The sequence below is a fragment of the Chrysemys picta genome, chromosome 5 (genome assembly GCF_011386835.1).
Source record: "Chrysemys picta bellii isolate R12L10 chromosome 5, ASM1138683v2, whole genome shotgun sequence".
Classification (NCBI taxonomy): Eukaryota; Metazoa; Chordata; order Testudines; family Emydidae; genus Chrysemys; species Chrysemys picta.
Window position 1 is genome coordinate 9,901,925 of NC_088795.1, and position 15,361 is coordinate 9,917,285.

Sequence of the window (15,361 nt, forward strand, 5' to 3'; positions counted from 1 at the left end):
AGCTGTACCCCAGCCTGTGTGTTTGGGGGAAAGACAGAGATGGAGGTACTTGACAGCCACGAGCGATGGTGATGGCTAACGTTCCAGGTTGTTCTGCCAGGGATGGTGAGAGTATATGGCTGCTCAAAGGTACACGCTGCATTAGCTCTGTCTACCTTGCAGGGTTAGAGTGTTGGTGCAGGGTTTTCCTATGTGCGAGTGTTGCATCCGTGCATCTTGGGGTTCCCACCTGAACAGTAATTTTAATAATACTGGGCCTGATCTTGGGCCAAGACCTATCAAACCTCAAAGTGTTAACTAGAAATTCTTAAGTAATGAATATAAAGAATACATAATCTATGGATCAGGCAACACGTTCCCCAACCGAACCACATCACCTGGGAGTCAGCTGCCCATCCCTCACATAAGCACGGGGAAATAGAGTTTGGTGCAAACTCTCAGAGCTCCACAGGGGTATAAGTGAGGTCTTGTATCCAAAACTAATTGCTGTGGAGACCTGTAAACAGTGGAGCTGGGCAAAATCTTTCAAACAAAACTTTTTTTTGAGGCGGGGGGAGGAGGCACACACAAAAATGCAGATTTGGAGACACCAAAATGTTTCACAACTTTGTGTCAGTTTCACTCTGTCAGTTTAACCCTCTTCCCCGCGCCCAAAAAAATCCCCCCCAAAAAACAATCGAAATGTTTCATTTTTCAAAAAGAAATATTTGGGGGGCGGGGGGTTGGTCTGAAAGGACTTTGCTTCAAAATTTCTTTTAATTTTATTGTTAAAAAACATTTTTAAAATGTAAAAAAGTTCAAAATCAAAGCAAACTATTTGCTTTATCCCCAAACCACTTTTTCCAACTTTTTGCAATTGCCAGAGAATGTACGGCCCTCGGCCGACCTTTCCAAACCTGGGTGCCTAAAGTGAGTCTCCCGCATCCATATTTTGGCATAAGACCTTTGCAGGTCAGGTCACTTCCAAGTAGCTGGCTAGACCTAGGGTGACCAGATGTCCCGATTTTATAGGGACAGTCCCAATTTTGGGGTCTTTTTCTTATATAGGCTCCTATGACTCCCCACCCCCGTCCCGATTTTTCACACTTGCTGTCTGGTCACCCTAGCTAGACCTGAGTTTAGGAGCCTAGCTCTGGACAGCCAGGTTTGAGAAATTTGTGCATCTAAGTGACGGAGTGATTTCGCCCTCTAGTGGCCAGCATGGTAGCTGCAGAAGTTGTCTTTTACTCCTGCTGTCTCTGGAGCTGTTGTTTGTGCACAAAGCTATCAACTACAGCTTGTCCCGAACAGCTGAATCTAACTAGGGTCTAGGGGCAGGGCCGGCGCAACCCATTAGGCAACCTAGGCGATTTGGGGGGTGGCGACCGGGGCGGTATTTCCGCGGCGGGACCTTCCACCGCCTCTGGGCGGGGCGGCATTTCGGGGCGGGACCTTCTGCCGCCTAGGGCGGCAGAAAAGCTGGCGGCACTCCTGTCTAGGGGCACTGTAGGGCTGGCTTTGGCTGGAATTATCAAAGGAGCCTAAGGAAGCTAGCAGCCCATCCTAATTGCCACTGGTGTCAAGGGGGTTGTCCATGTGAGTAAGGCTATCACAGCCTGTCCTCCTGCGAGTTAGAGACTTTTGAAGTCAGAGAAAATTGAAAGGCCTGATGCTCATTTAAATGAGCCTTAAAAGAGAGAGAAGCTGCAACTTACATCCACTCTGAGGCCCCCGTCTGCTGCCAGAGCAGTGCAGAGCAGCCTTCACAGGACATTTCTAAAGCACCTAAGGGACTTAGGAGCCTAGTTTCCATTTTTGAAAGTGACTTAGGCACTCAGGCGCCCATGTCAATGGGAATGAGGCTCCTAACTCACTTAGGTTCTTTTGAAAATGTTACCTTTAGTGTCAATGAGAGTCAGGCCCAAAGAGCGCAGGCCACAAGACTGGGGAAATAATGATATACAATTAGTATAAACGGTTCTGAAACATATGACAGTCCCCCAGGATCTAGTGTCTTCTATAAACCAGGAAAGACAATCACACTATGACCATTGTTAAAAATCCATTTTAATAACATTACATATGAAATTTACATTGATTTTGACACCACTCCTCTTTTCCACCATGGATCATATCGAAAGATATTTGCCGTTCCATCTTTAGTTCTGACATGGATTCCCTTTTTCTGACAATGTGTTCTAGGACAGATACTGACCCTGGCTTCAAAAACAGGCAAGAACTTATCAGCTAGAGAGACATAGGAGGCAAACAATCCAACTATTAACCCAGCTAGTCAGGAAGGCCCTGCATTTTATGGACATGTTGCCTCCTTGGGCTGCTTTGGTTTTCCGCACTTTCTCACAGGGAAAATTTCTGAAAAAACTAAAATGCTTCCTTTCCTCCAAAAACCGGATTGCATACAAGGGCCCTGATCCTGCAAAGACTTACTCACTTGCTCAAAGTTATGCTCTGTGACTAGTCCCATTGACTTCAATAGGGCTACTCACAATGCACAGCGTTAAGCATGCGCTTACGTGAGTCTTTACAGGATTGAGCTGATAGAATCCGATCCCGGTAACATTCCATCCAAGGGAGTAGGATTAAACCCGCTGCTCTCACTGTATGATAGGGACCGGTCATTAAGACGACCGATTTTGGGTGCTTCAGTCTTTTGGTGCCCATCTCGAGAGGACTTGGCTTTCGCAGGCCCTACTGACTTCAACTGGAGTCATGGGTGCTCGGCACTAATGAAAATTAGGCCCTGGGGGTCTCAGCTTGGGCACCCTGTTAGTGGCACCTTTTGCAAATGTTGGCTGTAACCTTTTCAGCCTTGTCTATGACCTTCTAGAATGGTTTCCAATTCAACCTTTTATTAGATATGAAATATTAGGGCCTGGTTTTTAAAGGGTCTCAACCCAGCCTCTGATTTTGCACCAACAATCAACGGCAGGTGCAAAATTATGGAGGTAAATTAGCCCATTTAGACAGCCGGTTACCTGATTTCTGGGCACAATCAGCACTAAGGCCTAAGAGAGCCTAAGTGAGTTAGGTATGTCATCGAAATTCAGTGGGATTTGGGTGCCCAACTCCTTTAGACCCCTTGGAAATCTCAGCCCAAAGTACTTTGCCAACTAGTTCACACTCACTTGCATAGGGGGGGTCTCTACACGTAGATTCACAAATTAGATCGCCTTCCTAGAAAGATGACTTATCACCAGAAGAATCAGATTTGCCCTTTGTATCTCGCAGTCAAGTAGCCCTATTATGCAGTATGTTTGTGAAGCTACGTTCTGCTACAGTGATTATGATGGTCGCTGGGCGGAACATAAGGAGGCTCCCTCAGAGATGCTGGTTTTCATGTACTGCATAAAACAGAGCCCTGAAAAACAGCAGAGCCTCTTACTGGGGCTCAAGGGCATGAGACACATCAACCTAGAAATGCATTAAAGTGCCAGTGGTAAGAGCAGGTAGGAGGTTTACTGGTGATGATTGTGCGTGGTGATGGGTTCATTGACCCCAGATCTTCCAAGGATTGGCATGAGGTTGAAGGTGGTGTTTTTTATCTGGTGTATGAGGTAGCTGTGGCTGGTAGCACTGGACTGGATGCAGCTGTCTGCAACCCGGCATTTCCTCTGTTGATTTCTCTCTCCTCTGGCGTGTATTGGTGACGGCTGGATGTGGGACCTCATTGATCTAGCAACTTGTTGGCGATCTAGCGAGTGACAGGGTTGCTCAGCTCCCCAGGGGGAAGACTTAAGGTGAGGCATGGGGGAAGCTATGGGGATTCACTGGATGCCCAGTGCAGAGCACGTGTGCTTGACACACCTGCACATGGCTCTGCTCCACAGTAGTGAGAAGTAGAGTATTGGGGTTTTTTTAAAAGGCACAGGAGAAATGGCTATTTGGAATGAGGAGTGGAAGGACTGGCCTGTATCCCGATTGGTGCCCAGCAAAGGGATACAGACTCTACTTTGCTTCCTGAGGGGAGGGAGGGAGGAGAGACTAAGGGGTTATTTAGACTGTGAGCACTTTGGGGCAGGGACTGTCTTCTATTCTTGGTTGGGTCTTAGGCACTACTGCAATGTACATGATCAGTAAGTGCGGTCTCCTGGGTCAAAGCTCCTCCCCCAGGAAGTTCAGCCACGTTGGAGGTGGGTGTTCCTCTCTTTTGGGGTTTCTCGTTGCTGGAGGGTAGCTCTAAATGTTAATTACACACTGGCCAAGGATTTCTGTGTGTGGCATGACCCAGTTCACAAGTGGCCTCCCTGGGCCATCCGTTGAGTACCGCCAGTAGAAAGTGCTCAGTGACACGGCCCCATGTCGTGCTGCAGGAGAAGACAATGCTACCTGCCTTTGGTTCTAACATGGTTCTGATGCCGGTAGTGATGGTACAGTTTAAAGTCAAGTGCCGTGGCCTACTGCTAATGCCCTGTGCTGCCATGGAGTAAACTTTGGTTGATTTCCACCGCTGTGGTGGGGTGATGCAGGAGGCCAGGCACTCGGCAACTGGAGGGAAATGCTGTGGCTCAATTGCAGCCTGTCCAGGTGACTGACGATTTGCGTGGATGGGCTCCAACCAGGGGGACGTTCTGCTCAGCCTGGAAAACGGTGGCCAAGACATCTGATCCCAGCGGGAAGTGAGTAGCACAGAGGGTGGAAAGCAGGGTTATTCTCAGTCCTGGGCTGAGGATGCAGAATAACCTGCCTTTCCTGGAAGCAGTAGATGTACTTTCCTAAGTGGTAAATCAGTCAGTAGTTTGTGCTCCTTGTGCAAGTTAGAATGAGTCTGTTCCTCTCCTCTGACAGGCCAGAGCAATTCAGTGCAGAGACGAGTCCCTGAGTGGTAGGAATATCCCCACAAGCTAAGCCGGCGCTTGCTTTGGACGGTAAACAGAGCATAGACTGGTAAAGAGTGTTTTGAAGTTCCTGGCTTGTATACCCAGCCTGTGCAGTTTAACCCACTTGTGACTCCTTCAGATGCCAGTTTTTGCGGCAATCCAATCCCGATAGTAAGTCACTCGAGTGTAGACGCCCGGTTTATTTGGTTTAGCACATTCGTCTCCCCAGCTCACTATTCCAACAAGGTACCAGATTCCTCTACGATCTTCAGTGACCAGGGGGCCACCGGAGTCACCCTACAGGGGAGAGAAAGGTGGAATTCAGCAGGCAGGAATTGAGAGCAAAGCAGGGGGATTTATTTCAATATTAAAGCAAATATTAAAGCTAATTGTTCAAATTCGTTTACTACGTAAATAACATCACACTTGAGAATAAGATCACAGGCTACTGGGTGGTGGGTAAGTTATTTCTGGTATTCCAGAAGGACTTTTTCTACCAACTTCGCTGATAGAAGCTGCATCTTGCCCTCTCAGTATATGCAAGGTGGGCAGAGGAGCTCTATATTCTTCCGTTCTCTGGCGGGAGACTTACTCTAATAGTGTTGTGGGATTTTATCTTTACACAACAATAAATGAAGACGCTACACAGGCATGCTGGGGCCCGAATAATTATGTATATTGAATTAGGATGACCAGATGTCCCGATTTTATAGGGACAGTCCCGATTTTGGGGTCTTTTTCTTATATAGGCTCCTATTACCCCCCACCCCCGTCCCGATTTTTCACACTTGCTGTCTGGTCACCCTACACACAATGTGCAAGCCTTGGCTACCTATACACACGGCTGCTCTGGTCGGGCTCTGTGGCTTCTAATTCATGTAATACAGTGAACACCACTAGAGGGCTCACAAACTATTTTAAGGGATATTACCCGATTCCTAGCCACTAACACGTGCCTTTTAGGAGTCCATTAAAATCCCAGCTTTGAAATAGACCAACATTTTCAAATCTAGCAACACAGAGTTAGTCTCCTACATTAGGCACTGAAATGGAAGAGACCCGTGTTTCAGAAGTGCTAAGCTCCCAGAGCTCCTTAATGTAGCAAACCGGATGGTCTCGTGCTCTCTGTGAATCCATCGACTTTTACTTATAGATGCCTAAATACAGATTTAGGGCCAATATTTTCAAAACTTGCAGCCTCAATTCTCCTGTATCCTTACTGAAGTAGTTAAATAGGTGGCGTGATTTTCAGACGTTCCTAGCACACAGCAGCTCCTCTTGACTTCAGTAGGGGCTGTTAGGTACTCAGCACTTTTGAACATCAAACTAATTACTTAGGTGTCTAAATAAGGCTTTAGGAACCTAAACATATGCACCGAGGTTTGAAAATCCTGACCTTATGGCCCATTCACTCCTCATTAGTTTCCCCATCTGTAAAACAGGTGCAATAATTCATACGAACCTCCGTCTACAGGAGCTCTGTGATGATTCAATGAATGTTTACAAGCCCTTTGATGATTAAACAGGGTAAATATTTTTGTAATTATCATAATTATCCAAAGTGAATCCATTTAGGATAAACAAACTAAGTCATCTCAAACCAGTCAGCTAGCCTGAGGAAATTCACTGCTGCAGAAGGTCAAATACTGTAGCTGGAATTATCAAAGGACTGGGGAATTCTATACCCAGCAATAACATCTGTTGCCATACATGCTTTAATAAAGGTAAACTACTCCCACACTCCAAATTGATCACCTGTGGGGGGGACAGGAATTAATTAATTGGTTCCCAATATAATAGTGGTCAGATCAGCCAACCTTATATCATGGGCTAGCCCCAGGGTCAGCTAGTGAACATCGGTATTTATTCATGTACACCTCTACCTCGATATAACGCTGTCCTTGGGAGCCAAAAAATCTTACCGTGTTATAGATGAAACCATGTTATATCGAACTTGCTTTGATCTACCGGAGTGCGCAGCCCCGCTCCCCTCCCCACCCCCCGGAGCACCGCTTTATATCCGAATTCGTATTATATCGGGTCACGTTATATCGAGGTAGAGGTGTAATTACAAACTTAAAGTACATGTTTTAGATCGCAAGCTCTTTATGGTTTGGCCCATATCGTTACATGTGTTTCTCTAGTGCCTGGCAAAATGGGGCCCCGATCTTAACTGGAACCAGTCAGCCCAGTACTAAAAACGGAGGGTGGGATTTTCAAATGCACTCAGCCCTGGCCTAGCTCTGCTCCTGCTGGAGCCAGTGGGAATATTCTCATTGACTCCAGGGGCGCAGAGCTACGCCAGCACTAAATGCATTTGAAAATCCGGCTCTAAGCTGCGTGCCAGGGCAGCCAGTGCTAACAACTGCAGCCAGCCCAGAGTGCACTGCACTGCAAACTGGAACGTGCAGGGGACGATGATCCGCAATGTTCCTGAGTCCCACCGGACAACCGGGACTCCGTTGTCGATTGTGAGAAAGGCATTAAACAGCCTCAGTAGAAATCAACCTTCACTGCGTTTATTGAGAAGATGGTCAACGTCATTGTGTGTCCACCTCAAACATACGTTGGTGAAACCTTTATACCATACCACACCCTCATGTATATACTCTCTCTCCTATACACACACACACACACACACACACACACACACACACACACACACACACACACGGGGAAAGCCTCACCTGCTATAAATCAGCCTGGGACTGCTGAAGTCAACGGAATTATGCTAATTTATACCATCCGAAAATCAGTTCTGTCATTGCAGTTGTTCAGGGTACATGCCCCATGTTCACTATTGCAAACCCCCACCCCAGGGGCGTGTGCAGGAATTTAAATTTGACCCCTTTTGGGGGGGCACAGAAGTTCGCTGTCCCCCCCAGCCTGATCTTCCCTCCCTCCACCCTGCCCTAGCCCTGGCCGGAGCTCGATCTTCCCTGCCTCTGCGGCCCCGGGGCTGGAGAAGTTCTATGCCCCCAATGATTACGGGGAGGGGGGGAGGCGTGCCCCTGCTTGTCCCCTCTTGCGCACATCCCCTGCCCCACCCCCTTATAGTCTCCTATTTCTTTCTTAGAGTCATCCCTGGATTTTTACAATCTCCACAAATAGCAATCTGCTACCATGGGTCTCTTTGGCGCAGACATAACTAATCTGCTCTGAAGTTATGGATCGTAATAGATAACCCCTTCCCTCCCCAGTTCCCACTAGAGCTCGAGGCTGTGTAAATCAGAACCCTGAGCCGGACGCAGGTGTAGCCTGTTAAAATGTGTATGGTCAGAGATCACCAGGCGCAGGGAAGTATCTGTCAGCAGTTCTCACGCTGATCAGTTCTTGGCATTGCGATTAGACCTACCTGGCAGGCATCTATTTTCCCCTCCAAGTATCCAGCACACACCATCCCAGGCTTGATGGCCCCATTATACACTTCTGCTCTATTGCAAATGTCCGTGCCTATGATCTTCACTTCCCCTCGCCGAAGATTATTAATGCTTGGACCTAAAAGGGAAAGAGAGGATTTAGAATTTACAAGGCCTGGGAGGGGCAGGAGGAACCAGACCATCACAAACACTCAGCTTCCATTTCAGCACCTAAAGGAAGTGGCCAGGTTGACACTATGGGAAGAGAACAGTTTATCCTCCTTCAGCCTCTCACTTGCTCCAAACCCAGCTGCCGTTCAGCCTCCGTCCCCCCAAAAGGTGCCTTAATCCAAGTCCCCCACCCCATTCATTTTTCGACCTCACTCCTCTAACATAATGAGCACAGGGATTTCTGGTGCCGAGGTCCCAGCTGTGCACTGTGGGGAGTTAATATGTCTGTGAGATCAGAAAGTCCCAATCAGAATATGGCTTTGGACAATCCATGATCACAGCGAGAGTCTAATATAGGTATAGGCTCCAATTCAACAATGCTCTTAAGCACATTTAGCTTTAAGTCCCATTGGTGTCTTAAAGTGAAGCATGTGCTCATGTACTTTGCTAAATTGGCACCTGAATTAGGACCAAATAGCAGTTAGGTGAAGAGAACTTCTAGAGCAAGTTTAAAGGTTCTGGAAGCTAGATTACACCAAGCTGATGCCAGATGTGAAAACAAAGGCAATGGTACAGAAAGGAAGCTGGTGACTGAATGCATGAACGAAATCTGCTTAGCCTTGGTAATGGCAGAAACAGCAACGTGTGACTTTTCTCATCCTGGCACTAGTGGCTTGCAGCTCTGCCATGTCCCAGACCACCAATGGAAAGCCAGAAAATGCCGAATACAATGAACTGAGCCAACCTGTATAGAACACGCAGTTGCTCAGCTTGGTAATAGATTTGAAGGTCGGAAGGGACCGTTCTGATCACCTGGCCTGACCTCCTGTAAAACTTCACCCAGTGACTCGTGCAGTGGAAGGAATTATTCTTCGCTACTACATAAGCGAACCCAGCATCTGCTGGGTCCAGCTGGGACGTCTCATTTAGAAAGATAGCCAATCCCGATTTAGAACCTGTGTGTCAGAATGAATGTCCCACTTCCTTTGGTAAGCTGTGCCAATGACTAATTAGCCCCCAGACTAATCAGATAAGAAACTACGTTCAATTGCATAACGAACTGAAAATGAACTAAATATGTAACGTCATGGGAGGGCTCTTTGAGGAGACACTCACCTTGATTCTGTAAAGCGCCCCATCCCGTGACAAAGCAGGTAGTGTCATGTGGGAAGACGTAAAATTCTTCGGGGAGACAGACCATGCGTATGTCGCTGGTAAATTCCACGGGGGAGGAGAGCTGCACAACAGCGATGTCATAATCGTGGTTTGGACTGGTATTAGTGTATTTTTCATGAATGATTATGTTGCGGACAGATCTTCTGCTTTTCGGAGGTCTTAGAACAGTCCCAAAGCTAGCCGTCCACCTAAGGGGATTCAGTTGTCTGAAAGAGATACCAGATTAGATCACAGGCATGCACAGACAATTTTTCAAAGAGCTCAGCTCCCAGTTAGGCACCCAAATGCCAGGCTACATGTGTTGGGAAGCACAGAGCATGGCCAGAACATTGCTGTGCTCCAGCAATCCCCTGAGGGATGTTGCCAGCTGGTATAAGTTAGAACAGCCCCAAGGTTGCTCTAACTTGCACTGGTGGCTGAACTGACACCCAGCAGCCCGAGGGTTGGGCGGAATTGAAAGGTCGAGTACAGCCATCTTTGACTTCCACCACCTCTCAGGTCTCTCCCCAAGTACAGCTCAGCCAAACTGGAGGATCAGAACCCAGATACATTTAGGGGTTCTGTTTTGGTTCCAAAGGTCACAGAATTCCAGGTTGGTGTCTGTACGGGCACACGGTCTTTTACAGCATCCTCTCCCCAAGCTGGGATCTTACCCTCTAAAGCAGTGAGCTGCAGTGACAAGCCACGTGTCACTGATCAGCGTTGCGCCACAGCGATGGATACCGTTCAGCTGAAGACTAGCTTGCCATGGCCACTCGCCATCCTGGGCAGACACGCCTCCGGTTATTCTGTCCGTGTAGGAAGGTGATTTACTTCCTCGTATCCCACAACCTATCAAAGAAAGGACCGACTTAGCTGGACTGCTCCCCAGGAAAGAAAGAGAAGCTTTTGTTTGGTGTATGTTCCCAGCATGCTGAACACCAATGGCTCCTTGCATTTTGTTAGAACATGGCTGTCATCAAATGAACAGCATTCAGATAAACAGATTGACACCACAGCTGCATTGATGTTCAACCATAGTCACACAAGGTGAGACTTCACACACACACACAAAATTAGGCACACAGAAGACATACATAGCCAAGTATAATGATAACAAAAACCAGACAGTCTTAAAATAAGAATGAACCAAAATATATTATATTTATAATTATGCCATTTAAATAACCACCCCTTGTATCTAAACATATCAATCCTTCCATCTAGCTGCATAAAGAAAAACACAGTTATTATTATAAATAAGGAGAAGATCTCTTAAAGAATAGTAAAAACATATCTAAATCATAACCCAGAAGTAAAACACAATTGCAGGTAGGACTAAGCTAAACTCCATCTATTATTGCCATTACCTGTAAAGTCAACATTTGTCTGGAGGATGTAATAAATATGGATTTTCGTAGAGATCTATTAAAGTATATTTTGTACAACAGATTGTGTTGGGTCTAGAACTGAGCAAATAATCGATTTTTAGGTTTGGGGACTGAACTAAAATATCCACGTCGATGAGAAAGAAAACCAAATTTTGTTCAAAATTTTTCGTCAACTCAAAAGATGCGTTTGAATTGATAACAGACCTGAAATGTTTTGGTCGATTCAAAACTTTTTTTTTTTTTTTTTTTGGTTTCAATTTAAGCAGCTTGGTGTTTTGTTTTGTTGCTGGTGGTGGTTTTGGTTTTTTGGGGGGGGGGAAGGGGTCTGACAAAAGTGGGAATTTTCTGAAATATTTTTATGATTCCTATGCATGCCTCAGTTTCTCTCTGTACTTTGCATTGCTACCGAATGGCTACACAAGAGTGCTCAAAGCAGGAGACAAAGTGTTGTGTCATGTAACAGTCTGGGGTGGAATGAGTGGGTCGGTAAAGGACTGGCTGAAACCGATCCATATCGATGGCGGGTCCGGAAAGATAACAGAAGCCCCAAGAACTGAGCAATTGACACTTATCCAAGGGCAGATACCTGGCAGGTGGAAGGTGTGAACTCAGCATTGGCCTGCAGGAAACTGGACCCTGGACAGAAAAGCGTCAGGGAGCTGAGATAAGGATTGGCAGCTCTCACTCGGGACTGACAGAGAGAGATGGCAAGCCAGGAGAACTCCTTGCAGCTTTGCTGGGTGGAAAGCTGGCTTGGCCAATACGGACTGTGTCTATTTCTCCGTGCGAACCTAAGACTTCCCACTGCTGTGTTCCAGGTGACTAATAAATCCTACTCGGTTTTGAAAAGGCTGCCTGGGGTCACTGCAAATGTTTGCTGAAGTGCACTGGTCCCTGAAGAGCGTGAAAGTCTCAGCCCAGGCGTCTATCTCAGCTGGTCTTTTTTTTTTTTTTTTCTTCTTCGGTTTAACAGATTCACTTTTATTTATAAAAATGGTAAACTTGTACTAATTTTCTGCCTGACGAAATTATTCCTGAGTTTTAGATCACTGCCGAGGCCCAGCAGATAAAACTCTGAAAATTTAGTTACGAAATGTTTTTGCAAGTCAGGTTTATCAGTACTGTACGTTGTTCAGTAGCCTTCAGTCATCAATAAACGTTAATCTTCCAGGTCCTTCACTCCTCATCCACCGCCTGTATCTCTTCCATCGAGGGTCCATGGCCATCTTCTTTAGCTCTTCCTCTTGTTCTTGCTTGTAGACCTCATAACTCTCTCTTATCCACAGCTGCTGTTCCAGAAAAGTCTCTCTCTGATTATCTTCCAGACTGTCAAACTGAGACTGCGACATTTTCATGTATCTGCGTATGATATACAGCTTCTCGTCCTCACCATATTCTCGCCCTTTAATATTAAAACAATAAATCCACCAACAATACCAACCCATAATACTTGCATAAGTAAAGAGGAGCTAGAGGCTTTCTTGCTAGGCAGAGTTCTCGGTGTGAGGCAGAGGGGTGGAGCCCAGAGATTCAGTCTTTGAGGTGTTGAGGCCATGTGGCCAACTCATGTGGGTCTGGCACACGGACAGGTTTCCTCCCAAGGGCTATTTAAAAGCTAGGCCACAGCACAGATCCTGTGCACAGGAGTTCACCCTCTTTGAATATTTTCTTAATTGCCCAAATTTGAATTTGAAATGCCATTTCAAGATGAAAAGTCCGAACAAAACAACATTCTGAAATGAAACATTGCTTCTGAATTTTTTTCCATTGTTTTCTCAGCCACAACTATTTGTTGACCCAAATTCACAAATAATTTGGGAGCCCAGGAAGAAAAAAAAAAGGCATTTTTTTGATCAAAAAAAATCTATCAGTCAAAAAACTTTTGCCCAGCTCTGGTCAGGTCACGTTTAGCTTAAAATTCAGATGTGATAAGAGCACGCCTTTGTAAAATGAAGAGGAATGTTTCCATTATGTTTTTTTAAATGGAAATACTTTATTAAGAGTTCCTTTTGCAGTGTCTGCAACCTCAATACTGCAGGGTTGTGCTAGTGCAGGATAGCCAGATGGTGGAATTGACTAGAACCCAATTCTAAAAAAAGAGTGAAACTGACTAGTCTATCTTCATTGCCTAAGCTTAGCAAAATGCAAAAAAGCAACGTAAATTAGATGCTTAATATTCTTTGGGTTTAAAACCTATCGGGAAGTCCTGAATAACTGATGTAAAGATTACGTCTAAGTGCCTGACTTGGCCTTCTGTACTCCTGAAGAACTGGCTAACTCTGTGTGTGTTTCACTAGTGAACTCTATGCCAACTGCAGAGTCACATACTGCTCAGTGGGAATGAAGTCAGGCCCCAGAATAAGCCATTGCTCACAGGCATTGTCCCTTTAAACTTCTGCCTGTACTGAGGCAACAGAAGGCTCTTACACCATATTGTGTAGCCAGAGGCAACCCCTAGGCAGAGACACTTTCCACTACCTCAGCAACAGTCTCAGTACAGTATGAGGATGGTGCCACAGCTCCATCAGCCAGTGGTTCAGACCTGAACCCCCCCATCTCCAAGTACCACAATAGGTCTGCCTTGCCGAGAGGCACCGGGGGTCCAAAGAATGGGGCACTGAACTAGACAAGCATTCAGGTGACCTGGGTTCTAGTCCCATCTCTGCCACTTACCTACTGTATGACCTAAGTCACTTTACCTGTTTCCTCTCTCTCCTTGTGGCGATCATAAGCTCTTTGGGACAAAGACCTGTCTCTTACTCTGTGCTTGTACAGCACCCCACACAATAGGGCCCTGATCTCAGCTAGAGCCTTTAGCCACTGCTGCAATACACACAACAGGGGTCTGGGTGATCCCCAAATAAAAGCTATGACCTCAGCCTTGTCTCTGTGACCTGTGTAAAGGCCTGGAGATGGTCATTGGCTCTCTCTTCCTCCCCAGTGAAGCTATATTTGGTCCCTGGGAGATGGTCATTGGCTTTCTCTTCCTCTCCAGTGAAGCTATATTTGGTCCCTGGGAGATGGTCATTGGCTTTCTCTTCCTCTCCAGTGAAGCTATATTTGGTCCCTGGGAGATGGTCATTGGCTTTCTCTTCCTCTCCAGTGGCTTCCTCTTCCTCTTCCTCTTCCTCTCCTCTCCTATATTTGGTCCCACATCCTCAATGTCTAAGTATCCCCCCTGAACATCATCTTCCACATGGTCCCCCAGACCTCAGTCAGGTACGGTATGCTGCGGTCAATGCCCGGGGCGGAGCACTGACATAGCCAGAGCACGCATCAACACCGGTTATGGAAAAGCTGCCAGCCCAGGCTGAACTGGGGCGGCTGGGGCCGAGGTTGGTCACTCTGTCCTCGGAGTCACAGCACCAGGCTTGACTGAGCGTCTACGCGGCACTAGCATCAGGACGATGCATTGTCAGTCCAGGGTGAGCACAAAGACCAGAGAGCTCTGGCTGAAAGGAGGCATGGAAGCCTACCGCTGTCCCCTGCTGTCGCTGGGGTTTGCCCGTCGACCACTGTGAGCAGGAATGGGTCTGGCGCAATCGGAGGCTCCAGTCAGTTGCTTCTGGAGGCTGGTGAGAAGTGGGATGCTCAGCGCTTTGCTGGCAGTAATTACACAACCAGGGAGGAGCTGTGTCAAGCACCAACAGGGTACGCACGGCAGCAAGCAAGACTTCAAAGCCTTGGGCCCAATGCATAAGATCTAGCGGACACCTTGGGATGTGCCAGCGTGAGCAGCGTAGAGCCAGCAAGCAGCGTATATACAGACACTCATGGCTGGATCGGTAGAAGTGCTCAGTACCCGGCAGCTCTCATTGGGAGCAGAGCTCTTCTCAGCATCCACCTGGGACTCAGAACTGTGGGCAACTCCTCCTACAGGGAGGAGACCAGCAGGGACTCCAGGCTCTCCCTCCATCCATGATGACATTTGTGAACAAATCTCAGAGCTGTCTGGTCCTTTTGGAGGCAGCTGTATCTGCTCAGGAGAGGTGCAGTCCAGTCTGCATTTGGAACTAGAGCTGGCCGGGGATTTTTCAGTGAAACTTCTTTTCCTTTGGAAAATCCGGATTTGTCAAAACCAGAACGTTCCTCAGGATGTCGTCTCAGGTCCAGGGTGGAATTTCTATGGGTGAGTGTGAGACATGAACCCCATCACCACCCCAGAATAGCCAGAGGCGTGGTGTTTGGAGCCAGGAATGGCAGAAGCTCCCTAAAAGTGTGTATGTGGGGACACTGGCATCCAAACTGTGGCCCTGCCCTGCTCCTTCCCCGAGGCCCCGCGCCCACACTGCCCCTTCCCCCAAGGCTCTACCCCCACGCTGCCCCACCCCCCACTCATTCCTCTCTGCCTCCTCCCACCCATTGCTCACCCTTACGACCGGTAAAAAAATGGGAGGACTATGTCCTCTCACTTTTAAAAGTGATGGGGCCATGGCCCCCTGGCCGCCCCACTCTGGCGCCCCCGGTT

The 15,361-nt window shown here is 47.2% G+C and overlaps 1 protein-coding gene across 1 annotated transcript in view; it reads right to left on the bottom strand.

Annotated features, from left to right (window-relative positions):
* Positions 1 to 2,028: 2,028 nt before the first annotated feature.
* The window catches only part of LOC101946721 (transmembrane protease serine 11C-like), a 48,760-nt gene continuing 35,427 nt past the window's right edge, over positions 2,029 to 15,361 (bottom strand). Inside the window, exons 7-10 of the mRNA XM_065595865.1 lie at positions 10,177 to 10,354; positions 9,464 to 9,729; positions 8,173 to 8,315; positions 2,029 to 5,114 (exon numbers count right to left, since the gene is read on the bottom strand). Of these exons, the coding sequence (XP_065451937.1) occupies positions 4,953 to 5,114; positions 8,173 to 8,315; positions 9,464 to 9,729; positions 10,177 to 10,354 (749 nt within the window). The 3' untranslated portion in view covers positions 2,029 to 4,952. The remainder of the gene's footprint in view (positions 5,115 to 8,172; positions 8,316 to 9,463; positions 9,730 to 10,176; positions 10,355 to 15,361) is intronic.